General features: G+C 41.8%; 1 protein-coding gene across 1 annotated transcript in view; it reads left to right on the forward strand.

The window, feature by feature from the left end:
- Positions 1–16,136, forward strand: part of LOC110526970 (transmembrane protein 266-like) — an 88,501-nt gene extending 72,365 nt beyond the window's left edge. The window contains exons 8-11 of the mRNA XM_036981010.1: positions 1,656–1,771; positions 9,893–10,079; positions 13,222–13,287; positions 13,406–16,136. Coding sequence (XP_036836905.1) covers positions 1,656–1,771; positions 9,893–10,079; positions 13,222–13,287; positions 13,406–14,190 — 1,154 coding nt within the window. The 3' untranslated portion in view covers positions 14,191–16,136. The remainder of the gene's footprint in view (positions 1–1,655; positions 1,772–9,892; positions 10,080–13,221; positions 13,288–13,405) is intronic.
- Positions 16,137–22,119: the final 5,983 nt, after the last annotated feature.

The following is a 22,119-nucleotide window of genomic DNA, read 5'->3' on the forward strand; positions in this document are numbered from 1 at the left end:
TAGGTCGCCACAGACTAGTACATGTCTCTGGGCCTGGAAATGATTGATTTCCCCCTCCAGGATGGAGAAGCTGTCTTCATTAATGGGGATTCTAGTGGGGGGATTTAGGTAGCACACAGGAGGACATTTTTCTCTGTTAAGATCATTTCCTTTTGAATTTCTAGCCAAATGTAAAATGTTCCTGTTTTGATTAATTTAATGGAGTGAGTTAGGTCTGCTCTATACAAAATTAGCATACCCCCTGAGTCCCTTCCCTGTTTCACACCTGGTAGTTTGGTGGATGGGACTACCAGCTCTCTGTAACCTAGAGGGCAACCAGTGGGTCCGTCTCCTCTATGCCAGGTTTCTTGCAGGATGACAATGTCTGTATTACCGATTTCTTTGGTGAAGTCCGGGTTCCTGCTCTTTAGGCCAAAGGCAGATGACCTCAAGCCTGGGATATTCCAGGATGAGATAGTGAAGGCTTTGTGTTCCATAAAGTGTCCAATGTTGTTGGTTGTGGTTTGGCCTCAGGCCAGTAAGTGTGAGCAGAGCCTGCTGAGCATCTGGTATCTGAGCATTGGCTTGGGCTATTGTAAGAGTGGGGGTTGGGCCTGTTTGCCCGCTCACTACCTGGGCGTATGTGTGACTTCCATGTTGAGGCCCTCTTTGCGGGGGTGGGGTGCATGTGGTGGGCAGGAGGGGCATAGGTCTGATCTGAGGGGGCCTAAATGGGGTGTGGGCATTGTTGACGTGGGGGGTCTTCTCTCTATCTGCACTTATTATTGTACTTTTACATTTAATTTGAAAACATGGCTCAAATCTATCCAAAACTGTACACATTAGTTATCTGTGGTTCCTCATATGTAAGATGACAGTTGATGATAGTGTTTTTATTACAAATAAGTTATTGTTGTTGGAATGATGATATCTCTACTTTTATCCAATGTAAAAAAAAACACAATATCAAATGTTGCTAGATAAGACCGATTTGAGCCGGTCGGTCACATATATTATTGGATGTAATGTATTTGTATGTTGTATTGTTTTAGTGAGTATGTGTATTGTGACTGTGTAAAGGTCCTGGGACTAAAGGTAAAAAATAATATTTTGGCTAACCCCGGCACATTTACATGGATGTTGCATTATTTTAATATTGATGTTGATTCATGTGCATTGTCCCCTATAAATAAATACATATCAAATACGTCTCTTCCCTCTCTCTCTATGTCTCTTCCCTCTCTCTGTCTCTTCTCTCTCTCTGACCTCTGTCTCTTCCCTCTCTCTATCTCTCTACTCTCTCTCTATCTGTCTCATCTCTCTCTCTCTGACCTCTGTCTCTTCTCTCTCTCTATCTGTCTCTTCCCTCTCTCTATCTCTTTTCTCTCTGTCTGTCTCTTCTCTCTCTCTCTCTGACCTATATCTGTCTCTTCTCTCTGTCTCTATCTGTCTCTTCCCTCTCTCTATCTGTCTCTACTCTCTCTCTCTGTCTCTTCCCTCTATCTGTCTCTTCTCTCTCTCTCTCTGACCTCTGTCTCTTCTCTCTCTCTCTATCTGTCTTCCCTCTCTCTATCTCTTTTCTCTTTGTCTCTTCCCTCTCTCTATTTGTATCTTCTCTCTCTATTTATTTTCTATCTGTCTCTTCCCTCTCTCTAACTATCTATTCCCTCTCTCAGCCTATGTGTTGCAGGTGAAGGTGGAGATGGAGCTGGAGATCCTGCAGTGTGAGAAGATCAAGGCTGTCAGGGAGGAGCAGCTGGAACGACTCACACAGATCTGCCAGGAGCAGGCAGTATGTCCACGCACCATCACCTCACAGATAGCGTTGAGACTATGGTTAGGGTTTTGGTTGAAGCTAGGTTATGGTTGAGGCTAGGGCTAAGGCTGAACCAGGATTAAAAAATACATACAAATAATGACATTTATTTCACCTTCATTCCTGTCTTAGGTCAGTTGGGATCACCACTTTATTTTAAGAATGTGAAATGTCAGAATAATAGTAGAGAGAATGATTTCTTTCATTTTTCATCACATTCCCAGTGGGTCAGAAGTTTACATACACTCAATTAGTAACTTGGGTCAAATGTTTCAGGTAGCCTTCCACAAGCTTCCCACAATAAGTTGGGGGAATTTTGGCCCATTCCTCCTGACAGAGCTGGTGTAACTGAGTCAGGTTTATAGGCTTCCTTGCTCACACACGCTTTTCCAGTTCTGTCCACAAATGTTCTATGGGATTGAGGTCAGAGCTTTGTGATGGCCAATCCAATACCTTGACTTTGTTGTCCTTAAGCCATTTTGCCACAACTTTGGAAGTATGATTGGGGTCATGTCCATTTGGAAGACCCATTTGCGACCAAACTTTAACTTCCTGACTGATGTCTTGAGATGTTGCTTCAAAATATCCACATAATTTTCCTACCTCATGATGCCATCTATTTTGTGTTGTGCACCAGTCCCTCCTGCAGCACAGCACCCCCACAACATGATGCTGCCACCCCCGTGCTTCACGGTTGGGATGGTGTTCTTCGGCTTGCAAGCTTCCTCCTTTTTCCTCCAAACATAACGATGGTCATTATGGCCAAACAGTTCTATTTTTGTTTCATCAGACCAGAGGACATTTCTCCAAAAAGTACGATCTTTGTCCCCATGTGCAGTTGCAAAATGTAGTCTGGCTTTTTTATGGCGGTTTTGGAGCAATGGCTTCTTCCTTGCTGAGCGGCCTTTCAGGTTATGTCGATATACAGTGCCTTGCGAAAGTATTCGGCCCCCTTGAACTTTGCGACCTTTTGCCACATTTCAGGCTTCAAACATAAAGATATAAAACTGTATTTTTTTGTGAAGAATCAACAACAAGTGGGACACAATCATGAAGTGGAACAACATTTATTGGATATTTCAAACTTTTTTAACAAATCAAAAACTGAAAAATTGGGCGTGCAAAATTATTCAGCCCCCTTAAGTTAATACTTTGTAGCGCCACCTTTTGCTGCGATTACAGCTGTAAGTCTCTTGGGGTATGTCTCTATCAGTTTTGCACATCGAGAGACTGACATTTTTTTCCCATTCCTCCTTGCAAAACAGCTCGAGCTCAGTGAGGTTGGATGGAGAGCATTTGTGAACAGCAGTTTTCAGTTCTTTCCACAGATTCTCGATTGGATTCAGGTCTAGACTTTGACTTGGCCATTCTAACACCTGGATATGTTTATTTTTGAACCATTCCATTGTAGATTTTGCTTTATGTTTTGGATCATTGTCTTGTTGGAAGACAAATCTCCGTCCCAGTCTCAGGTCTTTTGCAGACTCCATCAGGTTTTCTTCCAGAATGGTCTGTATTTGGCTCCATCCATCTTCCCATCAATTTTAACCATCTTCCCTGTCCCTGCTGAAGAAAAGCAGGCCCAAACCATGATGCTGCCACCACCATGTTTGACAGTGGGGATGGTGTGTTCAGGGTGATGAGCTGTGTTGCTTTTACGCCAAACATAACGTTTTGCATTGTTGCCAAAAAGTTCAATTTTGGTTTCATCTGACCAGAGCACCTTCTTCCACATGTTTGGTGTGTCTCCCAGGTGGCTTGTGGCAAACTTTAAACGACACTTTTTATGGATATCTTTAAGAAATGGCTTTCTTCTTGCCACTCTTCCATAAAGGCCAGATTTGTGCAATATACGACTGATTGTTGTCCTATGGACAGAGTCTCCCACCTCAGCTGTAGATCTCTGCAGTTCATCCAGAGTGATCATGGGCCTCTTGGCTGCATCTCTGATCAGTCTTCTCCTTGTATGAGCTGAACGTTTAGAGGGACAGCCAGGTCTTGGTAGATTTGCAGTGGTCTGATACTCCTTCCATTTCAATATTATCGCTTGCATAGTGCTCCTTGGGATGTTTAAAGCTTGGGAAATCTTTTTGTATCCAAATCCGGCTTTAAACAGTATCTCGGACCTGCCTGGTGTGTTCCTTGTTCTTCATGATGCTCTCTGCGCTTTTAACGGACCTCTGAGACTATCACAGTGCAGGTGCATTTATACGGAGACTTGATTACACACAGGTGGATTGTATTTATCATCATTAGTCATTTAGGTCAACATTGGATCATTCAGAGATCCTCACTGAACTTCTGGAGAGAGTTTGCTGCACTGAAAGTAAAGGGGCTGAATAATTTTGCACGCCCAATTTTTCAGTTTTTGATTTGTTAAAAAAGTTTGAAATATCCAATAAATGTCGTTCCACTTCATGATTGTGTCCCACTTGTTGTTGATTCTTCACAAAAAAATACAGTTTTATATCTTTATGTTTGAAGCCTGAAATGTGGCAAAAGGTCGCAAAGTTCAAGGGGGCCGAATACTTTCGCAAGGCACTGTAGGACTCGTTTTAATGTGGATATAGAAACTTTTGTACCTGTTTTCTCCAGCATCTTCACACGGTCCTTTGCTGTTGTTCTGGGATTGATTTTCACTTTTCGCACCAAAGTACGTTAATTTCTAGAAGACAGAATGCGTCTCCTTCCTGGGCGGTATGACGGCTGCATGGTCCCATGGTGTTTATACTTGCGTACTATTGTCTGTACAGATGAACGTGGTACCTTCAGGCATTTGGAAATTGCTCCCATGGATGAACCAGACTTGTGGAGGTCTACAATTATTTTTCTGAGGTTTTGGCTGATTTCTTTTGATTTTCCAATGATGTCAAGCAAAGAGGCACTGAGTTTGAAGGTAGGCCTTGAAATACATCCACAGGTACACCTCCAATTGACTCAAATGATGTCAATTAGCCTATCAGAAGCTTCTAAAACCATGACATCTGTTTAAAGGCACAGTCAACTTAGTGTATGTAAACTTCTTACCCACTGGTGAAACAATCTGTCTGTAAACAATTGTTGGAAAAATTACTTTTGTCATGTACAAAGTAGATGTCCTAACCGACTTGCCAAAACTATAGTTTGTTAACAAGAAATTTGTGGAGTGGTTGAAAAAACGGTTTTAATGACTCCAAAGTATGTTTATGTAAACTTCTGACTTCAACTGTATGCGCAGATGAGGATGTGTAAGTAGAAATACTGGTGTGCAAAAGAGCAGAAAAACAAAAAACAAATATGGGGATGAAGTAGGTAGTTGGTTGGATGGGCTATTTACAGATGGGCTGTGTACAGCTGCAGCGATCGGTAACCTGCTCTGACAGCGGACGCTTGAAGTTAGTGAGGGAGATATAAGTCTCCAACTTCAGTGATTTTAGCAATTCGTTCCAGTCATTGGTATCAGAGAACTGGAAGGAAAGGCGGACAAAGGAGGTGTTGGCTTTGGCGACGACCTGTGAAATATACGTGTTGGAGCGCGTGCTACGGGTGGGTGTTGCTATGGTGACCAGTGAGCTGAGATAATGCGGAGCTTTACCTAGCAAAGACTTATAGATGACCTGGAGCCAATGGGTTTGGCGACGAATATGTAGCGAGGACCAGCCAACGAGAGCATACAAGTCGCAGTGGTGGGTAGTATATGGGGCTTTGGTGACATAACTGATGGCACTGTGATGACATAACTGATGGCACTGTGATAGACTACATCCAATTTGCTGAGTAGAGTGTTGAAGGCTATTTTGTAAATGACATTGCCAAAGTCAAGGATCGGTAGGATAGTCAGTTTTACGAGGGTATGTTTGGCAGCATGAGTGAAGGAGGCTTTGTTGTGAAATAGGAAGCCAATTCTAGATTTAACTTTGGATTGGAAATGCTTAATGTGAGTCTGGAAGGAGAGTTTACAGTCTAGCCAGACACCTAGGTATTTATAGTTGTCCACATATCAGAACCATCTGAGTGATTCTATTCGCGCGGGTGGGTGCGGGCAGCGATCGGTTGAAGAGCATGCATTTCATTTTACTAATATTTAAGAGCATTTGGAGGCCACTGAAGGAGTGTTGTATGGTGTTGAATCTCATTTGCAGGTTTGTTAACACAGTGTCCAAAGAAGGGCCAGATGTATACAGAATGGTGTTGTTTGCGTAGAGGTGGATCAGAAAATCACCAGCAGCAAGAGCGACATTGATAAATACAGAGAAAAGAGTCGGCCTGAGAATTGAACCCTGTGGCACCCCCATAGAGACTGCCAGAGGTCCGGACAACAGGACCTCCGATTTGACACACTGAACTCTGTCTGAGACAGTCATTACAGAAACGATAAGAATACGTTGATTTACAGAGTCGAAAGCCTTGGCCAGGTCAATGAAGACAGCTGCACAGTACTGTCTTTTATCGATGGAGGTTATGATATCGTTTAGGACCTTGAGCATGGCTGAGGTGCACCCGTGACCAGCTCAGAAACCAGATTGCACAGCGGAGAAGGTACGGTGGAATTCGAAATGGTTGATGATCTGTTTGTTCACTTGGCTTTTGAACACTTTAGAAAGGCAGGATGGATATAGGTCTGTAACAGTTTGGGTCTAGACTGTCTCCCCCTTTGAAGAGGCGGATGACCGCGGCAGCTTTCCAATCCTTAAGAATCTCAGCCGATACGAAAGAGAGGTTGAACAGAGTAGTAATAGGGGTTGCAACAATGGCAGCGGATCATGTTAGGAAGAGAGGGTCCAGATTGTCTAGCCCAGCTGATTTGTAGGGATCCAGATTTTGCAGCTCTTTAAGAACCTCAGCTGTCTGGATTTGTGTGAAGGAGAAGCGGGGGGGGGGGGGGGGGGGGGGGGGGGGGGGGGGGGGGGGGGGGGGGGGGGGGGGGGGGGGGCTTGGACCAGTTGCTGCAGGGGGTGCAGAGCTGTTGGGGTAGCCAGGTGCAAAGCATGGCGAGCCGTAGAGAAATGCTTATTGAAATTCTCGATTATCATGGATTTGTCAGTGGTGACAGTGTTTCCTAGTCTCAGTGCAGTGGGCAGCTGGGAGGAGATGCTCCTATTCTCCATGGACTTTACAGTGTCCCAAAACTTTTTGGAATTAGTGCTGCAGGATGCAAATTTCTGTTTGAAAAAGCTAGCCTTCGCTTTCCTAACTGACTGTGTGTATTGGTTCCTGACTTCCTTGAAAAGTTGCATATCGCAGGGACTATTCGAGGCTAGTGCAGTACACCACAGGGTGTTTTTGTGCTGGTCAAGGGCAGTCAAGCCTGGAGTGAACCAAGGGCTATATCTGTTCTTAGTGCAATTATTTTTGAAAGGGGCATGCCTATTTAAGATGGTGAGGAAATGACTTTTAAAGAACGACCAGGCATCCTCTACTGATGGGATGAGGTCAATATCCATCCAGGATACCTGGGCCAGGTCAATTAGAAAGGCCTGCTCGCAGAAGTGTGAGATCCTGGTTGAAGACAGCAGAGGTGTATTTAGAGGGCAAGTTGGTCAGGATGATATCTATGAGGGTGCCCATGTTTACGGATTTGGGGTTGAACCTGGTAGGTTCCATGATAATTTAGATTGTAGGACGGCCGGGGTGTTTAGCATATCCCAGTTTAGGTCACCTAGCAGTACGAACTCTGATGATAGATGGGGGGCGATCAATTCACATATGCTGTCCAGGGCACAGCTGGGAGCTGAGGGGGGTCTATAACAAGAGGCAACAGTGAGAGACTTATTTCTGGAGAGATGGATCTTTAAAAGTAGAAGCTCAAACTTTTTGGGCATCGACCTGGATAGTATGACAGAACTCTGTAGGCTATCTCTAATTTCAGAATTTTTGGTGGCCTTCCTAAGCCAGGATTCAGACACGGCTCAGACATCAAGGTTGGCAGAGTGTGCTAAAGCAGTGAATAAAGCAAACTTAGGGAGGAGGCTTCTGATGTTAACATGCATGAACCCAAGGCTTTTACGGTTGCAGAAGTCAACAAATGAGAGCGCCTGGGGAATGGGAGTGATGCCGGGGGCTGCAGGGCCTGGGTTAACCTCTACATCACCAGAGGAACAGAGGAGGAGTAGGATGAGGGTCTAGTGCTTTGGGAACAGAGAATAAAAGGAGCAGATGTCTGGGCGTGGTAGAATAGATTCAGGGCATAATGTACAGACAAGGGTATGGTAGGGTGCGAGTACAGTGGAGGTAAACCTAGGCATTGAGTGACGATGAGAGAGGTTGCATCTCTGGAGGCGCCAGTTAAGCTAGTTGTGGTCTCCGCATGTGTGGGGAGTGGGACAAAGGAGCTATCTAAGGCATGTTGAGCAGGACTAGGGGCTCCGCAGTAAAATAAAACAATGAGAGCTGCCCTAAACAACAGTATACAAGGCATATTGACATTAGAGAGAGGCATAAAGCAATCACATGTGTTGATTGGGAGAGCTAAGACAACAACGGGTGAGACAACAACGGGTAAACAGCTAAGACAACAACAACGGGTAAACAGCTAAGACAACAACAACGGGTAAATGGCGATGGATGGGCAGAGAGGGTCAGTTAGCTACACACAGGGCCTGAGTTCGAGGCTGGGGCCGACAGATAAACAAAATGAAGTACCGTGTTAATGAACAGTCCAGCAGGCATCAGCTGTGTAGCTGAGTGATCATAGGGTCCAATGAGCAGCGATAGATATTTAGACATGGGTTAGGGCTGTGGTTAACGGTTGAACTGGCATGTGGACATGATGCTATGGTAATGGTTCAGGTTAAGGTTGAGGTTAGGTTTGAACTGGGATGTGGACCTGAAGGTAGGGTTGGGGTTGTTGTTGAGCCTAGGGTTAGGGTTGAACCAGGATGTGGACATGACGCTAGGGTTAGGGTTGAGGGTTAGGGTTAAGGTTGAACCTGGAGATAAACATGAAGCTAGAGTTAGGGTTGTGGTGAGGCTAGGGTTAGGGTTAAAGTTGAAGCAGGATGTGGACATGACGCTTGGGCTAGGGTTGTGTTTGAGGCTGTTTCAGATTTCCAGAGGCTGCTATTTCAATTGCTACCACAGGGGGGCAGTAACACTTCACAGAAGAGTTCAAGGTGTAGCCAACGCATTTTCAACAGACATCAGAGAGATGTTTCTTCAAATTGTTTTACAATATTCAATGATTTGCAAATCCGTAATAAACAGGCACAAGAAAAGTTGATCTTGTGATATTATGAACCCACAATACTCATAAGCACGCAACATAATACAGTAAAATATATTTGGAAAGATGTTTCCCATATAGTTGTAGACAACACATATTTTCCATGTTGTTATTTTTATCACTGTCACTGGTCACCTATGAACGTTTGAACATCTTGAAGAACGATCTGGCCCTAATGGCCATGGTCTCTTATAATCTCAACGCAGCACAGCCAGAAGAGGACTCCCCCCCCCCCCCCCCCCCCCCCCCTCAGAGCTTGGTTCCCCTCTAGGTTTCTTCCTAGGTCCCTGCCTTTCTAGGGAGTTTTCCCTCGCCCCTCTGCTTCTACATCGGCATTGCTTGCTGTTAGGTTTTAAGCTGGGTTTCTGTAAAAGCACTTTGTGACATCTGCTGATTTAAAAAGGGCTTTATAAATACATTTGATTGATTGATTAATGACTGCACTCCTCTAGTCAGTTGAACTAAAGGACTACATTTCTTTCCAAGACTCAAGGTCCCAAGATCAATACAGTGAGAAGCCATAACTGTACATCAATGGAAACACGTTGTTGTACAAAACAGTCCAGTAATGATGGGCTCCTCAGTGTAACGCTACAAACAAACAGTTCATGTGTAATCTGACTGTCTGTTTGTCAATATGAGCCATCAGGCCAGATGAAACCCCAGTGAAAGCATTGATCCTATAGCTAGTAATAGAACCACTTAGCCTACAGAATGCCTGGGATCATGCTGAAAGGGCCTGTCTGGGAGTAAAAGGTTAGGTTAGTCAACACTGACATATTGTTACATCAATACACCAAGATTTCAGCTAGAAGAATACATGTGTGTATGCCTTTTCCAGACCAACTCTCTCTCCCTCTCTGTCACTCTCTCTCTCTGTCTCCCCCCTCCCTCAGTTTGAGATCAGACAGCTCCGGGCCCACCTGGCCCAGCAGGACTTGGACCTGGCTGCAGAGCAGGAGGCTGCTATGCAGATCCACCACGTGTGGGGCAAACAGAGGAGCAGCTACCAGGTGGTGGAGAGCCAGGGCCCTGGGGAGTCTGACGATGAGGGACATGGAGTCCTCAGGGAGACCCCAGCAGGTACACTCGCCAAACCTGTACCTATAAGCTACACTATATATACAAAAGGATATGGACACCCCTTTTGTCATGTAGTGTATGTCACATCCAGGGAAACTAGGGCCCAGAGTTAACAGTATATGTAATACTCCATACCATGATCCTCAGACCATGAGATAAAATAGATACTAGCTCTTTCATATTCTTCATGGGTATTGCTATATTCTGGACCATGTAAGAATATTGAGTCTGATGAAAGAGGCAGCTGTAAATCCTAATTATGAATTACTTCACCACAGACCAAAAACAATGAACTTGACTCATTTTATTATTTTATTTTTTATTATTACCCCTTTTTCTCCCCAATTTTGTGGTATTCAATTGGTTGTTACCGTCTTGTCTCATCGCTGCAACTCTTGTACGGACTCGGGAGAGGCGAAGGTCGAGAGCCGTGCGTCCTCAGAGGAAACACCATATACCTGGCTTGCTAGTGCGCGATGGGAGAAGCACATCCCTGTCGGCCAAACCCTCCCTTAACCCGGACGACGCTGGGCCAATTGTGCGCCGGTTGCGGCCGGCTGCGACAGAGCCTGGACTCGAACCAGGAGCTAGCACTGCCTTAGACCACGGCACCACTCGGGAGGCCTGTGACTCATTTTAATAAAGTTCTACATTCGTCTGTATGGTTGAAAAGGCATCCTGACAGAACCAGCAGAGAGGTTTGTACATAAAGTATGTACATAATTATGTGGGACAAAAAGTCCCATCCAATGTAACATCAGGTGAATGGGGTGTCAGAGCAGTGTCAAACTGATCTAGCAGCAGTAGCCCTGAGCTAGTCTCCAGGCCCTAGCCTCTTAAAACACTGACGGTAACTCACAACACCCCTCTGACCGCAGGCAAGGCACGCACACACACACACACAACACACACACCACACCTCTGACCGCAGGCAGTGCAGTATCAATAAGAGGGCAGAAAAGCTTTTAGGATGTGATGAAATCTGGGGACAACAAGCATGTTCTCCTAACGGCACGTCACACACACATGCAGTCATGCACACACACTCACTCACACACACACTCACCCACCCACACACACCCCACCTCAGCCAGGCTGTTTCAGGTACAGAGTGCTCTGTGCATTGGGCCTTGTTCTGAGGTCTGAGGAGAGAGAGGGCCACTGTGAACATCTGCTCCTCTTCACCTGGAAACCACAATAGGGCACCAGGAGACACCACACCACCACCCCCAGGGGATTGTGGGAAATCTGGCTCTTAGGAACAAGTGTGTTTTTTTTTCTCCAGAACATGGAAGGAGTATTGGGACAGGAGGAGCACTTAGGCTTCAGGCAGTCCTGCAAGGACAGACCGTGGACTGGGTTAGGACTCCTCACGTCTCTCTCTCCCCGCCCTCTGGCCCGAGGGATGCCATCAAAGTGTCATTCATTCTAATTGAGGCACTCTACTGCGAAGTCTATTTCCTTGTTGAAAACTAAGCTTGTTTCAAAAGGAGGTAGAAAAGGTTAGAAACATTTTGTCTACTGGTCACGAGGGACTTGTGGTTTTGTCACTTCTCAAGAGAGCAGCTGTTGATTTTGAGGAACATACCAAATTGACCACAAAGAGTTGTGGGTGAAAAGCACAGTAATTGCTTTCAGATCAACTTCTTGGAAGTTCACATAACTTCTCTATGTGTTGTACTGCTGGGGGAAGAGGACAAAGTACCAAAATTCAATGTGAATACCTCACTTAAAGGATACGTTTTATTTTTACAACCAAATCTCTCTTTTTGATGTAAATGGAATGTTATAGAAGGGTCCAGACACCTTTTCTGTGATTTCACGTGTTTTTGATAAACTTACCCCAGAGAGCAAATCACTTCCTCATCCTTTTTGTGTAGTATGGGGACCCCAAAAATACCCAAATACGTCCTTTTAGAAACGGCAAAGCTCTCAGTATAATGGTGCAGGGCTTTAGATGTTGTACACGTGAAATTGTGTCATTATGAACTTTATCCACAACGTTAAAAATCATTTTGTTGCGTATTAGTGTTTTTTCGGGGCCCCCATAATACACAACGAGGATGAGGAAGTAATTTTCTGTTGATTTAAACCAAATTAAATGACCTAAATGAGAGAGAGAGCGAAAGAGAGAAAGAGAGAGAAAGAGAGAGAAAGAGAGAGAGAGAAAGAGAGAGAGAAAGAGAGAGAGAGAAAGAGAGAGAGAGAGGAGAGAGACAGAGAAAGAGAAAGAGAGAGAGAAAAAAAGAGAGACAGAGAGAGAGAGACAGAGAGAGAAAGAAAGAGAGAGAGAGAGAGAGAGAGACAGAGAGAGAGAGAGACAGAGAGAGAGAGAGAGAGAGAGACAGAGAGAGACAGAGAGAAAGACAGAGAGAGAGAGACAGAGAGAGAGAGAGAGAGACAGAGAGAAAGAGAGAGACAGAGAGAGAGAGAGGACCTTTCATGTTGTGCATCCTTTTTCTCTTTCTTTCTTTCTCCTTTTTTTCTGTCTTTCTATTTATTTATTTCTCTCTTTCTCTTTATTTCATTATTTCTTTCTCTCTGAGACCTCATCCTCATTTGTTATTAATCACTGAGTGATTGTCTTGGTCGTGTTTTAGTGAGTGCAATGCTTCCTCTCCAGGGGTGTCCCCCCCCCCACCCTCCATCCCTTTCTCCCTTCCCTGGATTAATATTTTACTCTGAAAAATAAATGAAATTACCCGTCAGAGTCTGCTGTGGTCCTGGGGGATCGACCCAGGCACTCAGGGTACTTTGGGCACCACTCAGCGGACAAACACTGAGCTCAGGCCCAATCAAGTGAACACTGAAGAGCAGATCGGGGCAGAACCATTCACCACTGAGGCCCTGGCTGTCTGGCTGAGGACACAAAGAGAACTCTATACCAAAGCCTGGTTGCTCTCACATTCACTACTGTACTTGAGCCTCACAACACCATCTTGGTGTGATTTGGAAACCAGGGTTAAGTCGGTAAAGCACCTGTAGACTTGGATGGATAGATAAGATGTCAGATGTCTCACCACCTAAAAGTGAAATGTACTGTTCCCACATCTAGGGATTGCTTTGCACTGTGTTTACAGTGCATTGAAATCATACAGATTGGGTCTTTAACCTCATAATGCTTCTTTTATCTGTTATCCAGATCCTGTTGTCCATCATGACGACATGAACAACTATATCAGCCAGTACTATAGTGAACAAAGTAGTGGTGAGTGACTTAGTGGATCTTGGACAAAGTGTATAGCTGGTAATGTATATGGGGCAACTCTGCTGTATACCTACTGTATCTTCCCCAGTCTGATGTACTGGATGATGTGTCATTTCAGACATGGGGGGTCTTCGTGTCATCACCACGGCAGCCATCGATGTCCACCTCCCTAAGACCCATTACCCCGCCCACAACAATCCTCTGCTGGGCGTGGAGCAAATGAGCAGCGCTGTGAGTGACACTTCCACCAGCGTATCACGGTCCAGCAGCAGTCTGACTGCCCGCCCCCATAGCCTGAGCAGCCACACCCTGCGCTCGTCTACTACGGACTGCAGCAGCAACGCCACGGCCAGGGACTACCACACTCAGGCTAGGAACTACAATTCCCATACCAAGGCCCGGGGGCCTTATCTGGACTACAAGTCCCAGAAGCAGACCCAGGAAAGGGACTTTAACACCGAGCACTCCAACACCCAGGGCCAGCGCTGCTTCCTCCTGCCCTACTGCAGCCCTCTGGGCCTCGGTCTGACCTCAGCCCAGCCTCCCCTTCCACAGGACCCCAGCGTGGTAGTCCAGGAGCTGCTCTCGTCCCTATCTGAAGACTCCTGTCTGGCCCAGAAAGGCCTGGTGGACCCAGTTAACCTGAAGCTTCCCAGTCCTGCCGGCTCAGCCAAGGCCAGCCCAGAGCTGGAGCACAGAATCAACATCTACAACTGGAAGAATCAGGAGGAGAACCAGTACCAGAGCCGGGGCCAGAGACAGGGCCGAGCCGCAGCCACTGTGCTCCTACAGACTAAGCCTCTCATCCACCTGCAGGGCGGAACTCCTGAGTCCTCTTTGGAGGAGAAGTATAGGCTACTGGGCCCTGCTGATGGTCCACTGGGCCGTCTGCCTGATACATAGGGTTGATTCACACTACTGAGCTAAGCCAAGCCGAACTGAGCTGCATTGTGCTGGCCTGGTTATGCATCCACCATAGTTGTTTGAACCGTGCTGGAAAGGACATGTGAAAAGAATATGTCAGAGCCAGTACTGGTTGGCTCGGGTCGGAACAACAGTGTGAAAAGGGCAATAGTTCATCCCAGAGGACAGAGCATACAGCTCAAGACAGAACTGACTGACCTGGCTTCTCCAAATCCTCATGCTTCAAACAAAGTCAGAGCCTGGTCCAAGATCAAACCTGGTGTTACAAAGACCATCTGTTAGCAAGACAGCACAAACAGATCTGGGGCTAGGCTACCGCTCTCATGTTAGTCTTCCCTTCTCTGTGGGGCTCCGGACAGAGACAGACAGACAGATCTGGGGCTAGGCTACCGCTCTCATGTTAGTCTTCCCTTCTCTGTGGGGCTCCGGACAGAGACAGACAGACAGACACAACCCTCCTCGACCTCAATCTTGGGGTGACTTAGAATAATTCACATTTGCACAACAATGACCCAATGAGGACAGAGGGGACATGTGTGGGCCTAGAAAGAACCATCATCAGGAAATCCCACTTTAAATGGGGCCCCAAATGTGAAACAAAACAGTTTGAAATAAAACCAGCAATGGGCCATATTCAAGCCTTTACAGAACAAGCCTATTCAAGTGTTCCTATGTTAACTACAAGACAGATTTGACATGGGATTTCTCTAAGTTGGGTGGGAGTGGGAGTGGGAGTGGGTGGTGTTTTTGCTTTTTATTTGAATTAGCTACTGTAAGTGTGCAGTTCTCTCTGCTCTAACAACCAAGCCACAGGGTGCTTTCTCTGGACAAACTGTCTGTGCCAAATAAACAGACACTTTCTTACTATACTTTTGTCTTTCTATAACAGAGATAAAGAGGTTTGTATTGAAGTAGAGGAACATCAACCATATCAAGCCTGGCATTTTCTAGCCAGACGGAAATGACGGAGGAATTAAAAGTATGAGGATAGGTAGTGAATGGCCCTAAAGGATCCCAAGAGGTCCAGCATAAGAAAAGCATGTGAATCTGATTATGAGCTGTGATGGAGGATTGGTGTTTTAGATTGGAGTGCTGGTAGCATGAACCTTTCTTTAAAAGATCTGCAGCCTGAACATGGCTAGCCAATCCTGTGCACTTTAATCTTTACAGATGTTTTGTAAACTTAATATGTGGGGAACTCATTGCCAAAATGCAGGTGGTGCCATTCAAATAATAAATAAACCTTTGTAACATTAACAATACTGTGGTCCCATTTTATTGCTTTCAGTTGTACATGAGCCATGCCATTTTAAATTATAATATTTTGTACATTGGTAGCAGAGATTTTCATATTCAGTCTAATATTCATTAGTTGTTACCAAGGGATATGATGTATATATGGATGCCCTTTACAAAGCAATACATGAAATGACACAGTAGAATACATACCAAACCAAAAAGTACTACGATGTATTTGAGATAGAATCCTCTACATTAATATGAATGAGTTTGTTTTACATGTGGGCTCTTTATCAGATATGACTGAGCCTTCCCATTGGCTCCAGACTCTACAACATCACCCTACAACACTTCTGCATTAGCAACTGTCAACTTATTTGCATATCGCTCTGAAAGGAAATAAATTATTCATATCTATTACCATTGGAGAGACCTGTCGCAACAAAAATGTAATTGGTTAACGAGGTTTGTCATTATAAATGTCTGGTAATGAGGATTAAACCCCCTAATTAACTTTCGATCAAATAATTAATTTAGGACATAAACTACCCATTTTGTTTCTTGTCAAGTGTTTACAAGTAAATTGTATGTTTAATTGTTAATTAATAACAAGGCCTAAGTGTTTCAGAAGTATTCATTAAGACATGGGGACAGTAAAGTGGGGGTTGGGTCTAATGTTATTTGAGGACCATGGTCATGTGAAGTAAAGTCATTATGGGTTTCAATAAGAGCTGATGTAGCGTTTTATTTCCAGCTGAACGATCACACCACCCTCCTTTGGCGACTTTGCTTTTCCTCTACTTAGGGTCAGCGGAAGAAACGTTTGGTGTGTATGTCTTAACAAATGTATTTGCATTCTTAATTAGATATCCTTTGATATAGTGTAATTTTAGCACTTCAGTGTTCATTCAGAAACTATACAACATTTTGAAACACACTGATTTTCTTTGTCCTTCTTAAATGTGCCATTATCCACCGTGATTATATAACACTATTATCCACCGTGATATATAACACCATTATCCACCGTGATTATATAACACTATTATCCACCGTGATTATATAACACTATTATCCACCGTGATATATAACACTATTATCCACCGTGATTATATAACACTATTATCCACCGTGATATATAACACCATTATCCACCGTGATATATAACACTATTATTCACCGTGATATATAACACTATTATCCACCGTGATAAATAACACTATTATCCACCGTGATATATAACACCATTATCCACCGTGATAAATAACACTATTATCCACCGTGATATATAACACTATTATCCACCGTGATATATAACACTATTATCCACCGTGATATATAACACTATTATCCACCGTGATATATAACACTATTATCCACCGTGATATATAACACTATTATCCACTGTGATATATAACACTATTATCCACCGTGATAAATAACACTATTATCCACCGTGATATATAACACTATTATCCACCGTGATATATAACACTATTATCCACCGTGATATATAACACTATTATCCACCGTGATATATAACACCATTATCCACCGTGATAAATAACACTATTATCCACCGTGATATATAACACCATTATCCACCGTGATATATAACACTATTATTCACCGTGATATATAACACTATTATCCACCGTGATAAATAACACTATTATCCACCGTGATATATAACACTATTATCCACCGTGATATATAACACTATTATCCACCGTGATATATAACACTATTATCCACCGTGATATATAACACTATTATCCACCGTGATATATAACACTATTATCCACCGTGATATATAACACTATTATCCACCGTGATATATAACACTATTATCCACCGTGATATATAACACTATTATCCACCGTGATATATAACACTATTATCCACCGTGATATACAACACTATTATCCACCGTGATATATAACACTATTATCCACCGTGATATATAACACTATTATCCACCGTGATATATAACACTATTATCCACCGTGATATATAACACCATTATCCACCGTGATATATGACACTATTATCCACCGTGATATATGACACTATTATCCACCGTGATTATATAACACTATTATCCACCGTGATATATAACACTATTATCCACCGTGATATATAACACTATTATCCACCGTGATATATAACACTATTATCCACCGTGATATATGACACTATTATCCACCGTGATATATAACACTATTATCCACCGTGATATATAACACTATTATCCACCGTGATATATAACACCATTATCCATCGTGATATATAACACTATTATCCACCGTGATAAATAACACTATTATCCACCGTGATATATAACACTATTATCCACCGTGATATATAACACTATTATCCACCGTGATATATAACACTATTATCCACCGTGATATATAACACTATTATCCACCGTGATATATAACACTATTATCCACCGTGATATATAACACTATTATCCACCGTGATATATAACACTATTATCCACCGTGATATAAAACACCATTATCCACCGTGATATATAACACTATTATCCACCGTGATATATAACACTATTATCCACCGTGATATATAACACTATTATCCACCGTGATATATAACACTATTATCCACCGTGATATATAACACTATTATCCACCGTGATATATAACACTATTATCCACCGTGATATATAACACCATTATCCACCGTGATATATGACACTATTATCCACCGTGATATATGACACTATTATCCACCGTGATATATAACACTATTATCCACCGTGATATATAACACTATTATCCACCGTGATATATAACACTATTATCCACCGTGATATATAACACTATTATCCACCGTGATATATAACACTATTATCCACCGTGATTATATAACACTATTATTCACCGTGATATATGACACTATTATCCACCGTGATAAATAACACTATTATCCACCGTGATTATATAACACTATTATCCACCGTGATATATAACACCATTATCCACCGTGATATATAACTCCATTATCCACCGTGATTATATAACACTATTATCCACCGTGATATATAACACCATTATCCACCGTGATATATAACACTATTATCCACCGTGATAAATAACACTATTATCCACCGTGATATATAACACTATTATCCACCGTGATATATAACACTATTATCCACCGTGATATATAACACTATTATCCACCGTGATATATAACACCATTATCCACCGTGATATATAACACTATTATCCACCGTGATATATAACACTATTATCCACCGTGATATACAACACTATTATCCACCGTGATATATAACACTATTATCCACCGTGATATATAACACTATTATCCACCGTGATATATAACACTATTATCCACCGTGATATATAACACTATTATCCACCGTGATATATAACACCATTATCCACCGTGATATATAACACTATTATCCACCGTGATATATAACTCCATTATCCACCGTGATTATATAACACTATTATCCACCGTGATATATAACACCATTATCCACCGTGATATATAACACTATTATCCACCGTGATATATAACACTATTATCCACCGTGATATACAACACTATTATCCACCGTGATATATAACACTATTATCCACCGTGATATATAACACTATTATCCACCGTGATATATAACACTATTATCCACCGTGACATATAACACTATTATCCACCGTGATATATAACACCATTATCCACCGTGATATATAACACTATTATCCACCGTGATATATAACTCCATTATCCACCGTGATTATATAACACTATTATCCACCGTGATATATAACACCATTATCCACCGTGATATATAACACTATTATCCACCGTGATATATAACACTATTATCCACCGTGATATATAACACCATTATCCACCGTGATATATAACACTATTATCCACCGTGATATATAACACCATTATCCACCGTGATATATAACACTATTATCCACCGTGATATATAACTCCATTATCCACCGTGATTATATAACACTATTATCCACCGTGATATATAACACCATTATCCACCGTGATATATAACACTATTATCCACCGTGATAAATAACACTATTATCCACCGTGATATATAACACTATTATCCACCGTGATATATAACACTATTATCCACCGTGATATATAACACCATTATCCACCGTGATATATAACACTATTATCCACCGTGATATATAACACTATTATCCACCGTGATATATAACACTATTATCCACCGTGATATATAACACCATTATCCACCGTGATATATAACACTATTATCCACCGTGATATATAACACTATTATCCACCGTGATATATAACACTATTATCCACCGTGATATACAACACTATTATCCACCGTGATATATAACACTATTATCCACCGTGATATATAACACTATTATCCACCGTGATATATAACACCATTATCCACCGTGATATATAACACTATTATCCACCGTGATATATAACACCATTATCCACCGTGATAAATAACACTATTATCCACCGTGATTATATAACACTATTATCCACCGTGATATATAACACCATTATCCACCGTGATATATAACTCCATTATCCACCGTGATTATATAACACTATTATCCACCGTGATATATAACACCATTATCCACCGTGATATATAACACTATTATCCACCGTGATAAATAACACTATTATCCACCGTGATATATAACACTATTATCCACCGTGATATATAACACTATTATCCACCGTGATATATAACACCATTATCCACAGTGATATATAACACTATTATCCACCGTGATATATGACACTATTATCCACCGTGATTATATAACACTATTATCCACCGTGATATATAACACCATTATCCATCGTGATATATAACACCATTATCCACCGTGATATATAACACCATTATCCACCGTGATAAATAACACTATTATCCACCGTGATTATATAACACTATTATCCACCGTGATTATATAACACTATTATCCACCGTGATAAATAACACTATTATCCACCGTGATATATAACACCATTATCCACCGTGATATATAACACTATTATCCACCGTGATATATAACACTATTATCCACCGTGATATATAACACTATTATCCACCGTGATATATAACACTATTATCCACCGTGATATATAACACTATTATCCACCGTGATATATAACACTATTATCCACAGTGATATATAACACTATTATCCACCGTGATATATAACACTATTATCCACCGTGATATATAACACCATTATCCACCGTGATATATAACACTATTATCCACCGTGATATATAACACTATTATCCACCGTGATATATAACACTATTATCCACCGTGATATATAACACTATTATCCACCGTGATATATAACACTATTATCCACCGTGATTATATAACACTATTATCCACCGTGATATATAACACTATTATCCACCGTGATATATAACACTATTATCCACCGTGATATATAACACTATTATCCACCGTGATATATAACACTATTATCCACCGTGATATATAACACTATTATCCTGATAATGTAGCTTTCCATTATCCACCGTGATATATAACACCATTATACACCGTGATTATATAACACTATTATCCACCGTGATATATAACACCATTATCCATCGTGATATATAACACTATTATCCACCGTGATATATAACACTATTATCCACCGTGATATATAACACCATTATCCACAGTGATATATAACACTATTATCCACCGTGATATATAACACCATTATCCACCGTGATATATAACACTATTATCCACCGTGATATATAACACTATTATCCACCGTGATATATAACACTATTATCCACTGTGATATATAACACTATTATCCACCGTGATATATAACACCATTATCCACCGTGATTATATAACACTATTATCCTGATACTGTAGCTTTCCATTATCCACCGCGATATATAACACTATTATCCTGATACTGTAGCTTTCCATTATCCACCGTGATATATAACACTATTATCCTGATACTGTAGCTTTCCATTATCCACCGTGATATATAACACTATTATCCTGATACTGTAGCTTTCCATTATCCACCGTGATTATATAACACTATTATCCTGATACTGTAGCTTTCCATTATCCACCGTGATATATAACACTATTATCCTGATACTGTAGCTTTCCATTATCCACCGTGATATATAACACTATTATCCACCGTGAAATATAACACCATTATCCACCATGATATATAACACTATTATCCTGATACTGTAGCTTTCCATTATCCACCGTGATATAACAGTGTATTATCCTGATACTGTAGCTTTCCATTATCCACCGTGATATATAACACTATTATCCTGATACTGTAGCTTTCCATTATCCACCGTGATATATAACACTATTATCCACCGTGAAATATAACACCATTATCCACCATGATATATAACACTATTATCCTGATACTGTAGCTTTCCATTATCCACCGTGATATAACAGTGTATTATTCTGATACTGTAGCTTTCCACAAAGGAAAGCCCAAACATTCACTTGATCAGATTTCAAATCCTCAAAAAAAACAAATTGAAAGGAACAAGTTGTGAGACATTGTAGCATATCTACTAGCTTTATTATTCATGAAAAAT

The sequence above is a fragment of the Oncorhynchus mykiss genome, chromosome 6 (genome assembly GCF_013265735.2).
Source record: "Oncorhynchus mykiss isolate Arlee chromosome 6, USDA_OmykA_1.1, whole genome shotgun sequence".
In the NCBI taxonomy this organism is placed as follows: domain Eukaryota; kingdom Metazoa; phylum Chordata; class Actinopteri; order Salmoniformes; family Salmonidae; genus Oncorhynchus; species Oncorhynchus mykiss.